The following is an 18,174-nucleotide window of genomic DNA, read 5'->3' as shown; positions in this document are numbered from 1 at the left end:
CGTCGTTGCCCACCCCTTTCTTCTTCGCTCAGGCTGCCAGGTAAAGGGCGGGGTGAGGGCCTTTCGTAGAAACCTGCAACAGTCGGTTTACACGCTGCGTTTACACGCTGGATAAGTGCCGAGGGATGAGTGGTTGTTTGATTCGTCTATTTAACTGCGCCTCTCATCTCTCATTTGTCGTGGTTCCCCCCTTTTCTTCCTTTGCTCAGGTTTCTATGTAATGGTGGGGTGAGCGCCCTTCAACTGTCAGTGTCCACGCTGCGCTGTCGTCTGAATACGAGTTGCGGTGGTTTGACACGTGGCAAACGTTCAATTAACACCCCTGTGTTGTTGAGATGTAACACCCGCCACGTGAGCACGACTTTTGCGAAACTCCTAGAAACAAGGAAGCAGCAAGCGGATGTAGTGACGTCACTAATGACGTCACACATAAGGCGGTGGCCTATTAAACCGGATAATTAATAAAAAACGATTGCCCCTGAGCGCGGTTCGTGCGGTGCGTTCGCCTAAAGTTAACCTATGGAACACTAACGCCGAGGTGCCAGTGCCACAAAGAGACACCTAAGTCAAAGATTAGGGTCACCTACAATTTTTTAAAGTGTACTCCAACTCGGTGGAGACATATTTTTTTTAGACCTTCAAATAGCACCCACGAGACGGTCATTTGAGGGATCGCCCGACGTTTGTGCTCAGGCGCGAGTAAAAGAGCGGGCGCCAGAGAGAAAATGCGGGGGCTTTTGCTCCTTGAATATATGACTAGGCACTACGGAGGAGGTTTCTTAGCGCGTGTTGTATACGTTTGTCTCTAGGCGTGCCGGCATTGCTGAGTGGGGTCGAGTTTGTTTACGCTCGGACGCTGGCTGCCGGTGCGGTAAAATATGTGAAGCAGCGGGTACTGACGCCCCATTTGGCGACCGCTGTGCCGGACAGACTGCCTCGCACCTGCGGTGCTCGTGCTAAGTCAGTCGTGCCGGATCATACCGTTCTCGCGCCTTACGACGATGTACCATGAAAATAACATCACAGATGTTTCCGTGGGAGCAGTGGGGACCGTAGTAGAGTCCGGGCCGCATATATTGAAAATCTAGAAGGCAGAGCGGCCTTAGCAACCGCGGTTGAACGCAAGCGGCTGAAAGGTCGCCGGTGACGCTCGGTATGCCCCTGCAACCGCTACGAGAACACGTCGCGCTACCCTAACGCTAGCCTAACCAAACATAACCTAACGGTAACGTAACCAAACGTGGCCGTGACGAAAAAAGAATAATCGTCAGGGCGTAACCGGTGTGAATACGCCGCGCCACCCTGACGCCTTTTACCTAACCTAAAGAAAACGTAACCTAACGTTAACCTAAGCTAACGTCGCCGAGACGCAAAGACAAAAATCCGCGCGGCGTAACCGCTGTGAGAATACGCGGCGCCACCGTAACGCCTTAAATTTACGCTAACCTACCTAACAACGTGGGCGAGACGCAAAGCCAATAATTCTCACGGCGTGACACCAGGCGGTGGCGTTCAACCGCGGTTGATAAGGCGCTGTGCGTTTATTTCACACAAAGAGGACTAAAATTCTTCTGAAAGGTCGCGGACAGCAGCATACGAAATGCCTGCCAAGAGTGAAGATACTGCACCAGGACAGCAGGCCTGGCCTCTACTTCGGCCCATACTGCAACCCTGGAAAAATCGGTGATTTCTTTTTTTAATATATAGCGTCGTAAGGGGCAAGAAAGGTTTAATCCGGCATGACTGACTCAGCACCAGTGCCGCAAGCGCGAGAAAGTCTGTCCGACGTACCTTCAGACACAGCGATCACCAAATGGGGCGTCTGGGACCACTGCCTCACCGCGCGAGCAGCCAAGGTCTAAGCGCCTCTTCCGCAGTGCCTAGGCAAAGTCAGAAATCAAGGAGCCAAAGAACCCAGATTTTTTCCCTCGCACCCGCTCTTACTCGCGCCTGCGATGCCGGCACGGCTAAGGAAAAACGGGTGCAAAACGAGCCAAGAAACTTCTCCGTGCATACAAAGTGAGGCCATGTGCGCAATTCAAGGCGCAAAAGCCTCCAAATCACGCTCCAAATTTTCTCTCGCATCCGCTTGTGCTCGCGCCTGCGCACAAACGGCTGGCGATTCCTCAAATAAACGCCTCGTCTAGCACCCCCCCCCCCCCCCCTTGGAACTGGTGGCTCCATCTTGTAAGCATTTACGCAAGCGCGTCGGCGTTTAAGAGTAAAAACAAAGTCTGCAATGTCATTGAGGTACCGGACTTTACTTGTAGAGAAACTTCGACAGGTAGTAGCACACTCGCCCACTCTTCGACCGCCTTTACTTGGACACTCGCGAGACCGGTGCGCGAAGGTTCTTACCGTGAACGTGGTGCATCGATTCGTGCGACTGCTTTCAGCTAGCGCGAGCATGAAAAGCAACGTCCTGTTCAGGCAGGTAAGTTTGTGTTTATTTAGCAGAACACCGTGTGAAAGTTCGGTACATAGCTGCTTTGCGTGTTTATCAATTGGATAAGCTTTCTATAGATGTACGGACGAAACAAGATTGTTGAGCTTACATCGTTTTCCTGGATTCCGACATGCGCGGCATGTGCGCCGCATTTACGGTCAGCTGTTGCTCCTTTCGGTGCAAGGTTCTGAGTGGTGTTGTAGAAGTCGCGGGGCGCTTTTTTCGTTGCTAGGTGCTTTTCTCGTCGCGACGATTCGCCATGAGGGCACATGTAACCGGCAAACGGAGGCCTCAGGAAAACACCTGAGATTATGATAACGCTGTGTCTAAAGGTATGTCGCTAACGATAGGTGCTTCGCTTCCGTTTCGCTAACTCGGTGGCTATAACACCTACTGATTTTTCCATATGTTTTGCAGAAGGACGTTTATTTAACTCAAAGTGGATCATTAAAAATGCTTTCGAAAGGTCGGAGAGAGCAGCATACGAAAAGGCTGGCACGAGTTAAGATACCTCTCCAAGAAAGCAGGCGCGGTCTCTGCTGCGGACTGTACTGCTCCCCCGGGGAAATCAGTGATGTTATATTGAATTAGAGCGCCGTAAGGCGCGAGAAAGGTATAATCCGGCATGACTGACCCAGCACAACCGCCGCAGGTGCCAGAAAGTTTGTTCGACGTACACTCAGCAACCAAAAATGCGCCCGCGACTTCTACAACACCAGTCAAAACCATGCCCGCGATCATGCGCATCTCGCCACATTTGAATGCGAGAGTGCATATTGTCACATTGCGCAAGCGTGACGACCTTTGTTTCGGTTTCTTTTCGGCAACTATAAAGCCTGTCTAACGGATGATAGCGTTGTTTGATGATAACGGCACATTATTTTACGATCAAAGTAACATAACTCTCACGTGTGCCCTCTGAAGTTGACTTCGCAGTGGCCTAATAGTTTAGAAATTCTTTCCTTCTTTACTTGCGTTGATTCATACGAAAAGAAAGGAAAAAGAAAAGCGGTGCTGTTTGAAGGCATCATACGCGAAAAGCCCGATATCGCGCTACTGACCCTACGTACGGTATAACAACAAACTTTCTAATTGCTTCCAAGTTCTCCGTTTGGTACATCCCTTTTCTTGTTCTAAGTTCAGGTCCGCTATATTCGGCAGAGTTGCACAAGCAGCGCCGCTATCGCATTGTGCATTGTTTCGCCTTGGCACAAATGCTAATGGTTTCGTGTGTCCTTGTAGCTCTTCGACCAGAAGAGCTGCACCTACAGCTACCTTTTGGCCGACCTGAACACGAAGGAAGCCCTCCTGATCGACCCGGTACTCGAGCAGGTGGAGAGAGATGCCAAGCTGATCAACGAACTTGGTCTTCGCTTAGCATATGCAGGTGCGGGCTCACCGACAGTGCGAGGTTTAAAATAAATATAAAACTAATCCACTATATGTCTACACTTTACACATACTCTACAGTTACACCACTGTTCATCCTCTGTGTTTAAAGTAAGTGACGGCTTGTATAGCTGTATATGTGTCTAATGGAAATTATTAACATGATGCATTCAACTTGTGATACTATGTGGTGCTTCTGTACCGCTGAGAGTGCACTGCACACAGACAAATGGAGCACATTAATAAAAATGATACTATTTCACAGGAAGGAAAAGAGAAAACATTATTTTCAGGTACCAATTCCAATATACTATAGTGCAGTCTGCACCAGTAGCATAGTAATTTAATCAATTATCAGCCACTTCATGGAATGTAGATTATACAGTGTTCCTTCAAAAAATGTTAGGGAAAAATATTACAGACAAGCATAGGATACCTTTCAGAGCACTTAAGGTACTCATTGTTGCTGGTTATTGGCTGCCAACATGAGCATGTATTGTACCTTTCCTTGCAGTGAATACTCATGTTCATGCTGACCACATAACTGGCTCTGGGAAACTGAAAGCTATTCTGGATAACTGCCGCAGCATCATCTCTGCTGCATCCAAGGCAAAAGCCGACGATTACCTCAATCCAGGAGATACGTTTGGGGTTGGTTGCGTTAAGCTGGAAGCCAGGGCCACTCCTGGCCATACGAATGGTATGTATCGCCTTGCACATGTCAGTAGCCTATATAAGGTGCAATTCATGTAAATGTTACATTCTCAGTCATTTTAATGACTGATTTTATAACAGTGAAATACCAAGGATATTTAAGTCGAAAAAATTATCAGGTCTAGATGAAGAAGCAGTAACAATAAGTGTGCTCAAGTTTCACCTCCCCCTTGATGCAACATGGCAATTAAACTTTTGTCATCAAAATTGCTTCTTTATAATGGGCATTCTCTGCAAAGGCTTAAAGTCTTCTCACATGTGAAAAGATGAAAGCTTAACCAAGACTAAGTAAAAGTGCTTAACCTCTGCATTTGTACACTTCTTACTGAGGGAAGGAACATGTTGCATCTCTGGGTCCTTGATGACAAAGTTGAGCGTGTCAATGCATTTACTATAAGTAACTATGAACATGTAATTGAAAGATATTCACATGAGCGTGCACAATATCCACCCCTGTCGTTCAATCAGCACATACTGCTTGAAAATTTTTCTCGTGTATAATTTCTTTACTTTGTCGCACCACAGCACAGAGAACAGTTCTTTTTAAAAAAATGGACTCTGAATTCTTGTGTTTTACGTCCCAAAACCACGATATTGCTACAAGGCATGCTGTAGCTAGTGGGGGACTGCGGAATAATTTTTACCACCTGGGGTTCTTTAACATGCACCCAATGCACAGTACATGGGCGTTTTTGCATTTCGCCCCCATCAAAATGTGGCAAATGTGGCTGGGATTCAATCCTGCGCCTTCGGGCTTAGCAGCACAGTGCTAAAGCCACCAGGCTACCCTGTGGGTGAAATGAACTCTGAAAAGTGTGTGTGTGTGTGTAAGCAAGAGGAACACTGCTGAAGAATATAAAGTGTATATTGATCCGACAGCCAGAAAAATGTATGGCATCTCAGCTACGGCCCCTCTCTTGCCTTTGAGACGCACAACACATACATACTTTCAGTTGGGTTGGAAGCCTACATATAAATGATTCACATCTGTGATACCTTAGCGTGACTTTCGCTGTGCAAGAAAACTCGCCAAATGCTTCAAATGAGAACAAATTTTTCTGTCAAGTTATAGCTATGAAGGCACATGAGGCTCATTTTCTCATATTGGATGGTTGTTTTCAGGCTGCATGACCTATGTATGGCACGACCAAAGAAAAGCCTTCACAGGTGATGCACTGCTCATTCGTGGTTGTGGAAGAACAGACTTTCAAGAAGGTGTGTGTTATCATTTATCATTTTACATGACACAAACATATGCCCAAATATATTGAAATCACACTGGGGCAACTTTGTACTTACCAAACTGATTGAGTAAGAAAATCTAAAGTAGTGTGTCTTGAGTAGCAAGGACATAAGGAAATTATGCCTTTATTTCAGGTATGTATTATAATGTGTAGTTTAAAAAATATTAACAGCTTGCAGAAGACTCTCAACTTTTTACATGGCCACTAGTGTTCCACCCGGCTTTAATGTAACAAAGAAAAAAGGTGAAAGTTATGCCCGTGCCACACGGGCACAGATAATGGCGTTCAGTTAAGGCCTTAAGTTCCTGAATGGCAATTTTTTTTGGCGGAGCTGCCACACGTACAAGTTTAATTAAATTTGACCCGATGATGCCAGTAACCGCGTCTTCTGAAGTGAGCAATTTTAGGGCAATAATAAAAAGATAAACATGCATATACAAGTTTAACCTGCCTTGAAAGCTAGTAAAATGCAGAAAAAAGCACAGTATGGTGCCGCTAGCTTTAGTTTGTTGCTGCATTTTACAATGTTGCAACCAACGAAGCACGATGGCGATGAACTCGTCCTTGTTGTATGCTTGTTGCCAGCATTTAACACGACTCTGCTTGCAGCGTCATCTCGTTTTTTTTTTTTTTTTGCATTATATAAGTCTTGATGCACTTGTTTATGTGTGCTGTATGGCTTAAACCCCTGAAAATTTTGTTTGCAGCTAAATAGGATGTCGTTTCAAATAATTTAAGTAAACCGCACTGAGCAAGCTATGGCCTCGAGAGTACGAATTTCTCAGTCGAATGAGTTCTAGTGAACGCCTTGTGTGACTACTGGCATTAAGGCGAATGCCACTTGATTTGCCCTTGTGGCACTATGAAAATGACATTAAATCTTAAGGCATCAGGAAGTTAATGCCATTTTCTGTGCCCGTATAGTATGGATATTAGGTTAGGGCAAATGTCATTATGCTGGGAGCAAACAGCTGTTGCTCTAAGCGCACTCTTAGAGAAGGGATTTGCATCTTATGCTTGACATGGCACTGCATCAAACATTTCAGTACTAGCAGTGTGCCATATACTGAGCATTTGTATTCTAACATGAATGTATCGTTGCATCCTAACGGTACTGAGCCTTCTGCTCAGCACCAGCGTACTCTTTTCCGACACTAATCTAAAGTGGCGAGCCAGCCATCATCGCCTCGAGCGATGTTTGGCACAGCTAAGCAGTCGATGCTTAAAGTAGCGCCCAAACCACCAGCGAAGAAGGGCCTATTTGTTTCTTGCCTCGACCCCACTACAACAACGTCGGACATACAGAAACTTTTGGCGGACATAGCGGTTCACAAGGTGATTACGTGTACAAGACAGAAAACGAGGTACGATATATATTGTTCCTTCCACGTCTCTCTGGATGAGCATTTGTTAGAACTTGTCAACAAACCTGAAGTGTGGCCTGATGGTTGCGTATTTCGCCCCTTCTATGGAAGCCTGTGGTCATCGCGACACTTTGGTGATCCAACTTCGTTCGAAAATGGCACAGGAAGTTGTATAATTAAAACGCGAGAGGGTTTCAAACCAAAAGTGAGGTGTTCTTCCTGTATGCGTACCAGTGTGTGCATGATATTATATGCCTGACAGAAATGTGTTTAAACTCATCATGTACAAGTACCTCTCATTTCTCAGATGAGTATGCTGTTTTCAGAGCTGACAGAATTTACTCTGACCAGGTTAAGTACCGTGGCCGAGTTCTGATAGCGTGCTGTTCTGCATTAGGTGCATTTAGAAGGCAAGACCTGGAGACGTACAATGAATGTGTGTGGTTGGAAATTCCAACATGTGAGAAATCACACTGTCTTGTTGGCTGTTATTACTTTCTGCCTAATTTGAATCTTAGCGTTTTCACGAATCATTTTTTGGATATTGGAGATGAAATTGATTTCTCAAAGTATAAGGTTCACATGTATGGGGACTTTAGTATTCCTAAAGTCGAGTGGGAATCTGGTTTGGTAAACAGTGACGGCACAGTCGTACGAGAAAAAGCCGGATGTCTCATTAACTTTCATGGGTTATGTGAATATAACACGATGAAGAACTGCACTGGTAACATTTTAGATCTAATTATATCTAACGTGCCTCTTTTTGAGGTTCAAGAGGTGCGCAATCCTTTTGTTCTCGTAGATAAGTTTCATTGCCCGTTTACTCTGTCATTATTTTTGACTTTTCGTCCAATGCATGAACTAAAACCAGAAAAAACTTAGGTGCACTTATGGCGATTACCTTGGGCTATACACACAGCTTCACAACTATGACTGGTCTCGATTCTTTGAGATCGGGAATGTTGGCTTATGTGTTGAGCTACTAACATCATTTGTACAAGGATTAATGGAAAGATATATACTGCGATGTCATCTGAGGAAGTCTAGATTCCCTTGCTGGTTTTCTTGCGATTTGAAACACTACCTGAGGAAAAAACAGCGGTATCGCAAACTGTACGTAAAATCTGAAAGTGAATATATTGGAACCAAAGATATTCATTATGTAGACAAATTCTGAAAAAACTTAATTGTTCACGATGAAGCTGAATACCATAACCTTCTTGAAGAGAACTTCAAGAAAAAACCGAACTCCTTTTGGGCTTTTGTGCGGAAGCAAAGTAAAGATAAGGTCAGTGTTTCTGTGCTGAAGATGCGTGAAAGTATTTGTTTCAAACCGCGAGATGTATGCCAAGCTTTTGCTGACCGCTTTAGTTCTTGCTTTGTGCGCCGTGACAGCACAACCCCTGTTATCACCTTTGATGACAGCACTGACTGCTTAGTGTATGAAAGTGTTGATGAACATGAGGTTTTATCGGCAATTCAGAAGCTTAAGCCAAAACTTTCAACAGCTATCGATGAAATTCTCAGCTTCATAATCAAAGGATGCGCTGACGTTTTTAGTCATGCTTTGAAGTATTTGTTGAACTTATCTTTGCGCACTGGTGCTTTTCCTTGCCGTTGAAAGCTGTCACTTGTTCCTGTATTTACATCTGGCAATGCTTGTGATGTGAATAACTTTCGACCAGTGTCACTTATTTGTTGTTTTGCTAAAGTTTTTGAAAAGTCTTTGCAACACTGTTTTCTAAAAGGACGATCTATTGAATCAAATTTATGCGCCTTTCTTAGATACAGTGGGCCTCACGTGCTTAATTGCGGTCAGATAGACACAATCTACTTTGACATGATAAAGCCTTCGATACGGTTTCACATGAGGTACTTCTAATGATGATTGAAAATACTGACTTTGCCCCATGTATTGCAAATGGCTCAAAAGCCACCTTGGCAGCCATTGAAATCTGGACAGATTTTCTGGCTGTGTGTCCAACGAATTTGTATCATCATCGGGAGTACCTTAAGGCTCCCACCTTGGGCCTTTGTTGTTTCTAATTTTTATCAATGATTTGCCACTACATGTTATGAACTCGAGGGTTTTGTTCTTTGCAGATGATTTAAAATTATTCTGTAAGATTGAAAATTGAAAGGTGGAAAAATATCTCGTGCTGCCCATGTGCGAGACCTTGGTGTTATTGTTGACTCAAAGCTAGATTTCCGGTTGCATGTATCTTCAACTGTTTCATGCGCATTGAGACATATTGGTATTATTTGTAGGTTAACAAGAAAATTTCATCGATACAAGTGTATGTGCACTCTTTACTGTGCTCTCGTGAGAACACGCCTTGAGTTCGCGTCAGTAGCCTGGAATGACATCTCTGTTAGCCATTCCAATCGAATAGAAAATGTTCAGCATAAGTTCGTACGCGTACTGTATGATAAGTATATTGGTCGCTACCATTTCTACAACTACGATCCTCTCCTAGCAGACCTTAGTACGTCTACTCTTCATGACAGGTTCATAAAATTGTGCGTGGCTGCATTGATTGTGATCAGTTATTGACCTCACTGTGATTTCATGTGCCTCATGCAAAAGCTGCCCAATTTTGTGATACATTTTATCCTGAGATGCATGCAATTAGTCCCATGACTTGTTTGCAGGTCACCTATAATTCATCCTTTCATAGCACGGACATATTTGCCTAAACTGCTGTTTTTCATCGCCCTTCTTGGATTATTGTTTTGTTGTGTATAATGTCTTCGTGATTTTCTTTTTTTTTTTTCTGTAATGTGTCTGGTTCATGTCATGGTGTTTGCATCTGACCTAGTGTGCGCTTATTTAGGCCAATGGCCGTTGAGGCACACTCAAAATATCTATGTGTGGGGCAGATACTTGGAAATTAAAGGGTCACTAAAGGAAAATATTGAGTCGAGCTAGATTGAGAGATTATGCTTCTGTAATAATAACTTGATCAGTTGTAGCTAAAACAGAGTTTTTATAAGTAATTGAAATGACAAAAATGATTTTACTAAAATATCTCTCGTGTGTTGTCATCACTGCCAGATTTTTAGAGTGCGGCAGAAAAGGAGGTCACGTGGCAATTATGTCAACTCGCCCGTTTTGATGTGGGTGATTCATATTTAGAAGCAGCAGCAGGACCTGTGGTGGCAGTTTTCCAAGCAAGAAAATTATATATTGGCACACAGAAAATAATGATTGGCCTTTATGCTGATAATCTATCAATTTAACTTCACTTGATATTTTCCTTTAGTGTCCCTTTAACAAGGAAGCCTGAGAAGATGTTCATTTGCATTTCTATTTTCTTGGCTTTAACTTTGCTACTCCAGTAAGCCACTGGTTGTTAGGTCTATGTGTCAGGGGCCTTGCTAAATATTATCTCTTGCTCAACTTGAACATCCTCTCATATGATGCCTAATTTGCTATTTCTTAACTATACATTCAATTGTTCAATCATAGCATTCTACCTGTACTAAAATATGGGGCAGAAACTTGAGAAGAAGCTAAGGACTGCGCAACGAGTGTTGGAACAAGAGATGATGGCATAACATTGAGATACAGGAAGATAGCCGTGTGGATTGGAGAGCAAATGGGGGGTGTAGCTGACATTCAAGTTGACGTTAACAGGAAGAAATAGAGTTCAGCAAGCCATGCACTAATGCATAGCGCAGGTAAACGATTGTCTATTATACAAAGGTGAATCAGAAAATCTTTGCCCCAATTTTTTATTAGGTAAAATAGGGTACATACAGGCAATTACAAGTATACATACTATTCTGTGTACCTTACACTATTTTCCCACATAGTCCTCACACCGTTTCAGACATTTGTCCCATTGCAGCTCTAAATTTGAGTTGCCCCTGTGCCATGTTATCGTCAGCCAGCGACGCGCGCGGTCTCCCCGAATGCTCATTGTCATGCAGGACTTCACGGTATTTTGTGAACTCGCACCACCACCTTGAACTTCTCAAAGCGAGACACCGCTGCCCGTATGCGGGCTGCATTTCTCTGTGGATTTCGATGGGCGTTCGTCTCTTGTTCCATAGAAAACGAATCACACTTTGTTGCTCGTACGCCATGTACCCTTGTGAAGCACAACTGCCATCTTCAACAACTGACAGCTGTGCCGTACCGCGAGCTGCCGGCAGATAAGGCCGGGCCAGTCCAAGAAAGGTCCACCGCTGGAAATAGATTTGTTGACTTCACATTTACAGCCATAACTTGGCTAAAAAAATAGGGCAGACTTTGATTCGCCCTCGTAGTTACTGACCAGTTGTTGAGGGGAAGGAAGCACAGACAAGGACAGCAGAAAAATAGATGGCGTAATGAAATTAGGAAAAACGCAGGCACAGAATGGCGTCAGCTGGCACAAGACAAGGGTGATTGGAGATCGATGGTGGAGGCCTTTGTGCTGCAGTGGACATAAATAGGCTGATGATGAACACAAGATGTAAAACATGCTTATTAGTAAGTGGTAGAAGCATATCAACTTGTGCAGTATACGTCCTGTGTACAATAGTACAGCCTCACCGTCTCGGTTCTGTGCGGAGCTTATGGTATGTAGTCGTTGAAAAGAATACTGCTTCTGTTTGAGTGCCTGTGTATTGTCACAATACACACAGAACAGGATACATGCCATGCCACGATCAGCAAGACTGACAAGCCCTTTGATAGGTTGTGAGGAAAGTGTATAGTATGTCTAAGATAGTTGCAAGGAGTTGACTGTACTGCCTCTCTTCTGTTGGCATGCATAAAGGTCAGAAGTCTATATATTAGCGTTTTGATTGTCTTACGATTACATCATATATTAGAACAGCCTTCGTACTTCATACTTTGGTTGTTATTGGTCATTGTATTGTCTACTCTGCAAGTTGTTGCATGCAAACATATTGCCTGTGCCACGACACTACTTGCTCTGTAAAAACTGAACCTTATTTGACAGGAAACCCAGAGCGCCTTTATGACTCAGTACATTCACAGATACTCAGCTTGCCTATAGACTACAACTTGTACCCTGCCCACGACTACAAAGGTAAGTGCTCATACTGTCTCTCCATTGTGTTGAATGCAAGCTAGGTGTCATTGCAAGATATCAAAACCATGAGGATACTTGCATATAGTCATCGTGTCATGTGCGAAATCCCCGAAGCATTGCTTTCCTTTGCCAACTGCATTACATCTCTATGCATAGTCACTTCCTTGGCCAGTTCCCTTCATTTGACCCTGTCATTCAGTTACCCACCCTTTCTTTTATTATTTATTGTGGTCATTTAATACACCATTGAACAATGGGCTAGTCTTTCAACAATAATCTAAATTCACTTTGTGAATAAGCACATACCTAAATTAACAGAGACAAGTCTGCCAACAGTGCTACAGGATCTAAAGCTGGTGACCTCACCTACAATTCCCACTCACCTCACAAAGACTTTGAGACACAGCTTCTCAACATTGCACAATTTGCGTTATCATAGCGGTTGTGCAGGCACCATCCGCGAGTCAACAGGGCCATGTAAACACTTGTAAACAAACAACAGCATGTGTTTCGGCCTTGTGTCAGTTAATCCCTGAACTCTGCACCTGATTAATCTAAATAATGAAAGCATCAGCCAAGGTACCTTCCAATGTTCTTGGGTTCTTATGTTTGAATCTCCCTTGACATTGTAGGCATGTGCGCAAGGGGGCAATTCTCCCTCCATGCCACTGCTGTATGTAGTGTACATTTTGACTTCAATTCCAGGTCAGACTACCACTACAGTTGGAGAAGAGCTCAAGTACAACCCTCGACTGACAAAATCTAAGGAAGAGTTTGTTGATATTATGAACAATCTCAACCTCAGCTATCCCAAGATGATAGGTATGAAAGACCACTGCGAACTTTTGTACCTACCATGTGCTCATGTCTTTACACAACCCTTCATATGTACTTTCATAATAAGCGCAGAACAAAAAAGTCAGTCTCTCCATAAGCCGCATGCTTGTGCCGAACTATTCTCATAATGATCACGTGCATCATTTCTTGGTCAGTTTTTTTTTGCTTCGATACAAGACACTGTTCTTGCAAAAAGGGCTTATTTTTAATGCAACTTATTCACTTCTACAAAAACAGCCACAATTAACCTGGTATATATGCCTCATGGCATTTGCTTGATCTCTTTGACAGTCATTTCTTCTTGAAGATTGTCAAATTTCTGATTTGAACTGAAAAACCGAATAGCACATAAAATACCGTTTTTTTTTGAGCTACATAAATGTGCAGCTCCGTTGTATGTCCAATAAACAAAATTTACATCTCTCTATAACTTGCTAAGAAATAAAACAATTGTGTTGCCTATTCTCCACATTTTCATAAATTTGCAGGCTTCTCTAGCAGGGCTCACAAAACATGCGCGTCCAATTACATAACTCTGCCTTCATGGCCATGAATAAAGTTGTCCTAGCACTAGCAATTGAAATCGATCGATTTTGATCACCAGTGCTTTAGTGTAGCTGCTCGTATAGCATGACAACTCTCTGAGCAAAGACATTGACAAACTCTTGACAGAGGCATTATCCTCTACCAACATAACTAGTACAATATCTAAGGGTGTTTGAACTTAAAATGTGATGTATTCTAATAGGTTACATATATATTGTTTTCCAGACAAGGCTGTTCCCGCCAACATGGTGTGTGGGCTTCACGATTTTGCCGAGACGTCATGAACCCAGTTACAAGAGCACAGCAATACACACGTTACTGATACCTACAAGAAACAGCTTTCAGGGTGTCAGTAATTATATATTATACACGATAAAATAGCGCACAACATTTTAGCCACAGTTGCTTTGTTAACTGTCGTCTGACAGCATTCCATAGTATGCGGGTTCAGTCTTTCCTACATCACGCTTCAGACACAAGATGTAGCGTGCAAGCACTGTGGCACCCAGATTTATTGAAATTGCAATAAAAGTATTTTGTTGAGAACTCAGTATAAGAATTGCCTGTGTGTTCCATTATTTCAACTGCTCTAAATGTGCAAACTACTTAAAGACATGGTATTTATGATGATAGATGGGGGTTTTATGGCGAAAGGGCCAATGATGGCCAGAGCGCCAAGCAATGGTATAATGTAGTCAGTGATACGGTCAATCACAAAGGGCAGATGTAACGTGGCTGTACAGAGACCTAAAAACAGTGACTGTAAAGTGTGGAAAATACATAGATATTGAAATAATGCTAACTAGTGAGATGTGCTATGAACATAAAACATTCTTTAGAATTACATAATAAAAAAAATTACATGCCAGTTTAGCACTACTGCCTACTATTCAGCAATTTTCTACTTCAATGTTGCCTGACTTTCCCAGGTTTTTCGTGACTTTTGAAGTTTAAATTCCATGACTAAAAAAAAACACATGTAGACAGCAATATTTTTCTTAACAGAATTCTTACGTCTGGAAAATTAGGCAGTCTAAAAGAAATAAAACTACAGGTAAAATTTTAGGCTTACACTGGCAGGAGAAATAATCTAAGCATACTTCCATTAATTTGACTCTAATTTTTTTAAATGTCAGGTCCTGGTTGGCACCCGTATATCTCTATGGGCCCAAACTTTAGTCACTTTGATCCTGAAATTGGCTTTTGCCGGGCAATTCCAACTTTGGTTGGTCAGCATGCATGCACCTAACCCCAATGGTGAACCCTGTGGCGACTCCACAAACAGCATCATCTGTCTTCCCAGTGCTTAGGGTACAGTGAATGCGTCCAACACACCTCACCATCTGCCAAAAACGTCTATTTCCGGCCTGTGTACCTGAGCTGGGCACCAAGACTACAAGACAAGCTTTTTGCTTCTAAAATCTGAAATTTCTGTGGGCAAATGCACTTAACATTATGTGGCTAGACTCACTTGCAATGCCAAACGAGCAGATGGCATCCAACGAGATCAAGTGAAACCTTGCAGGGCATCTGCAATTTCGACCCTCGTTATGGTTGGGCTCTAGCATAATCTTGTGATAAAATCCAAAGAATCGTTCAACTGTAAACAAAGACCACTCATCAAGCAAAATATCACTTCAAGTTGCACAACAGGGCTGTTTCAATAAATTTGGCAACCAGTGACAATAGCTCAAACAGTTAAAGGGACACTAAAGGCATATAATAAATCGACATGGACTGTTTAATTACCAGCCGCTTTTTGGTCAAGAGGTAGGCGCATGTGTAGGCCGTTCGGGCATCCCACGACATAATATGGAAGTTGAATTCCCTGCTACTTGCAGTTTGTGCGAGTTTCGTGATCCATCAAAAGCAGCGCAGCATTCCGCGACATAACGTGGAAGTTGAAGGCCCAGGTGCTCGATTTCCCTGACTTTTCCAGGTTACTAGATGCCCTGTTAAATGCAAAGGCCTGGAAGCATTTTCTATAAATCTTAAAGGGACCCTGAAACGATATTGTACAAACGCACTGAGTCATTAGGCTAGGTCCTTTTGATCATTGACACATCGAAGTGTTCCGCGTAAAGCGTATAATTTATAAGGTTTTAAAAATTTACATCGCTGCCGATCACAGCACACTGCTCGGCGGAATTTTCAGCTGCCCTACCCATGACATAAATCACCCAATTGACGTCACTATGGCGAGCTATCTGATTGGCTGCCCAGGGCGCGTCATCCTAAATTTTTCCACCTTTATGGTGAACAAATGATGTTCGTAATAGTTGGAATGATAGTAAATTTGTTTCTATAAAAAGAAATTAACAGAAAGAGAATGCACAAGAACAATTTCTCACTACAATTAAGCACTTCCGGCACACAGAAAGCACCGTCTGCTTGTGTTACAACGTGCTCCATTTTGACAAGAGCTGCGCGGTCAGAGTCGGTCTCGGTCTTTTCATGAGCACTATGATTCAACTTTGTTGTGTTGTGGACAGCAAAGATAGCGACTGGCAATATGTCAAGCTGCAACGTCGTGTTCCTCTGCAAGGCAGCAGACGAGCGGACTGGCTGCAGTGCATCGGACTGCTGCTATCCGATCGGCGCCAGGATTTACGTGTTTGAGGCCATCACTTTACACCGGAAGATTACTAATGCAATAGCGTTTTGCGAGTCCGGTATTAGTGTAAACGCAAGCGCAAGGGGACAGGGCCTGGCCGTTTGACCGTGTCGTTACAAGGAATGAGCAGAAGCGCAAATGTGAATGGTCTCCATGGTGCAGCCTCCTGGTGGCACAGAGCTCAACCACACACAGTAGCAGTAACGAAAAGTATTCTTCTTTGCTGCTGGCGTAAATATTTTGCAGGAGTGTCATCGTAAACATGTTTTTGTAAATGTTTAAGATGTTTTACACTTGGTTAGAGCAATATTAGCACTTTGGCTGGTTAAGCTCTGCACCAATGGGCGGCTGGACCGTGCAGACCGATCAGGACGCTCACGTATGTCTACGTTAAAGTCCCTTCATCAGCTTGAGTTTGAGTCTTCAGGAATTCGTCGAAACGCCCAGTTCGCCTGCGGTTGCTGCAACAGAATGCTCCCAACGCATGCTGCTTCGATTGCTCCCGCTTGGGGTTGACTACCAAGCAGCTGGCGGAGAGTTTGGAGAAATTTCGCGCGTGCGCCCCTAGAGAACCGGAAGTCGACGACACGACGTGCCATCATGACGCAGAGCAAGTGAAGGCGGAGCTTAGCCCCGGTCACTCGGCGAACCAGTTAAGGTGAAAATGCATGACCATGGAGGAGGGTAACTTGTAATCGTCCGTAGCTCTCTTAGTATGAGACGTTTCACACAAATTGTGGTGCGAATGATTAACTTTAGCTCTACGAGTCTACGATATTTGTCCGAACCGTTTCAGGGGCCCTTTAAGGCATGAGTACACGTAGCACAATATTACTTAAAAAATTTAGAACAGCATTGGTTTCGAAAAATGGTTCCAAACCAAGAAACATGGTTGGATGGAGGGGAATATGCTTATAGTAAGCTACAGAAAAGTGCTTTTTTCATTCAGCTTCCGCTTTCCGATACTCCAAGACATGGAGTACAGTTAACCTCTCGCCACATCTGCCACAAATGGTAGCATGCTAGAACATAGTACATTTAGCTTCCAACATGGATTACACAGGATTGGAGAGTAAAACAGCACCAGATGCTACTGCACAATTTTTTAAAGAGGGGGATTTGTAGCAGCAGATGCCCCTTCAAAATTAGTCAGATTTTATAAATTCACTGATGCCTGTCATTTTTGTGCTGCAAAAGGAGGAAATTTATTCAAGTGAGACCCTGTTTCTGTGGTAGCTTTGAATACTATTTGCGCAGACAGTAGAATGCAGCTGAACACAGAAAAAGTAAACAATTGGTGGAAGTGTTCCCTATAATGATTGAACATGAAAGTGGACTAAGGGTTGCTTATTCTTATGAAGCATGGAAACGTAGCCACGTAAAGAAGTTTGTGAGAATTGTTTATATTTCATTGAAGTTATGTGTAAAAATGGGGCACACATGTTCCGATGCTCAACGGACCCTGCTTTTGGCAGCAGAGTCATGGCATGCATAAGTGGCAGTGTAAGGCACCATGTGACTACTTCCGTTCTATGTAGTGCATCCAACTCTTCTGAAGGAGAGCTTCACCTCACAACATGCATTTCGAGCTGGTCACATTGACAGGTGACATAATCAATCATTTGTTGCAATCTCGAAAAATTGAGGCTTTATACTGTATTACTGTACTGAAGTGCTCCATTTAAGAAACAATATGCATAATATAAAAAATTCTGCCTGTGCACAATACTACTGATAGCGAAAACCAATTTGCTTTCCCTGAAGTGGCTGTCAGGCTCAATATAGTATTCCCCAGCAACTGCTTTCTTGAATTGAGTTAACACAGGTTGCTGGGCAGCTAATATTAAAACTGAGAATAGGAGGTGGAGTTAAGCACGTCACGTAATACATGAAAGAGATAGCAGGTGGTCTATATATAGAGTAACAGTACAGGTGCCACGGGAAGTGAAACATAGTCGAGGGTGACAAACGGTTG

General features: G+C 43.3%; 1 protein-coding gene across 2 annotated transcripts; it reads left to right on the top strand.

Moving 5' to 3' along the window:
• The first annotated feature begins 2,197 nt into the window (after positions 1–2,197).
• Positions 2,198–14,154, top strand: LOC142582580 (uncharacterized). Of its 2 annotated transcripts, none has more exons than XM_075692447.1 (7): positions 2,198–2,434; positions 3,689–3,833; positions 4,350–4,535; positions 5,672–5,764; positions 12,110–12,199; positions 12,908–13,024; positions 13,811–14,154. In XM_075692447.1, the coding sequence occupies exons 1-7, from the start codon at positions 2,240–2,242 to the stop codon at positions 13,867–13,869; spliced, it is 885 nt and encodes a 294-aa protein (XP_075548562.1). In that variant the 5' UTR covers positions 2,198–2,239; the 3' UTR covers positions 13,870–14,154. The 2 variants fall into 2 exon arrangements, with proteins under 2 accessions (XP_075548562.1, XP_075548563.1); XM_075692448.1 differs by lacking the exon at positions 2,198–2,434 and adding an exon at positions 2,634–2,778.
• Positions 14,155–18,174: the final 4,020 nt, after the last annotated feature.

The sequence above is a fragment of the Dermacentor variabilis genome, chromosome 5 (genome assembly GCF_050947875.1).
Source record: "Dermacentor variabilis isolate Ectoservices chromosome 5, ASM5094787v1, whole genome shotgun sequence".
In the NCBI taxonomy this organism is placed as follows: Eukaryota; Metazoa; Arthropoda; class Arachnida; order Ixodida; family Ixodidae; genus Dermacentor; species Dermacentor variabilis.
This window is presented reverse-complemented; position numbering and strand designations above follow the sequence as displayed.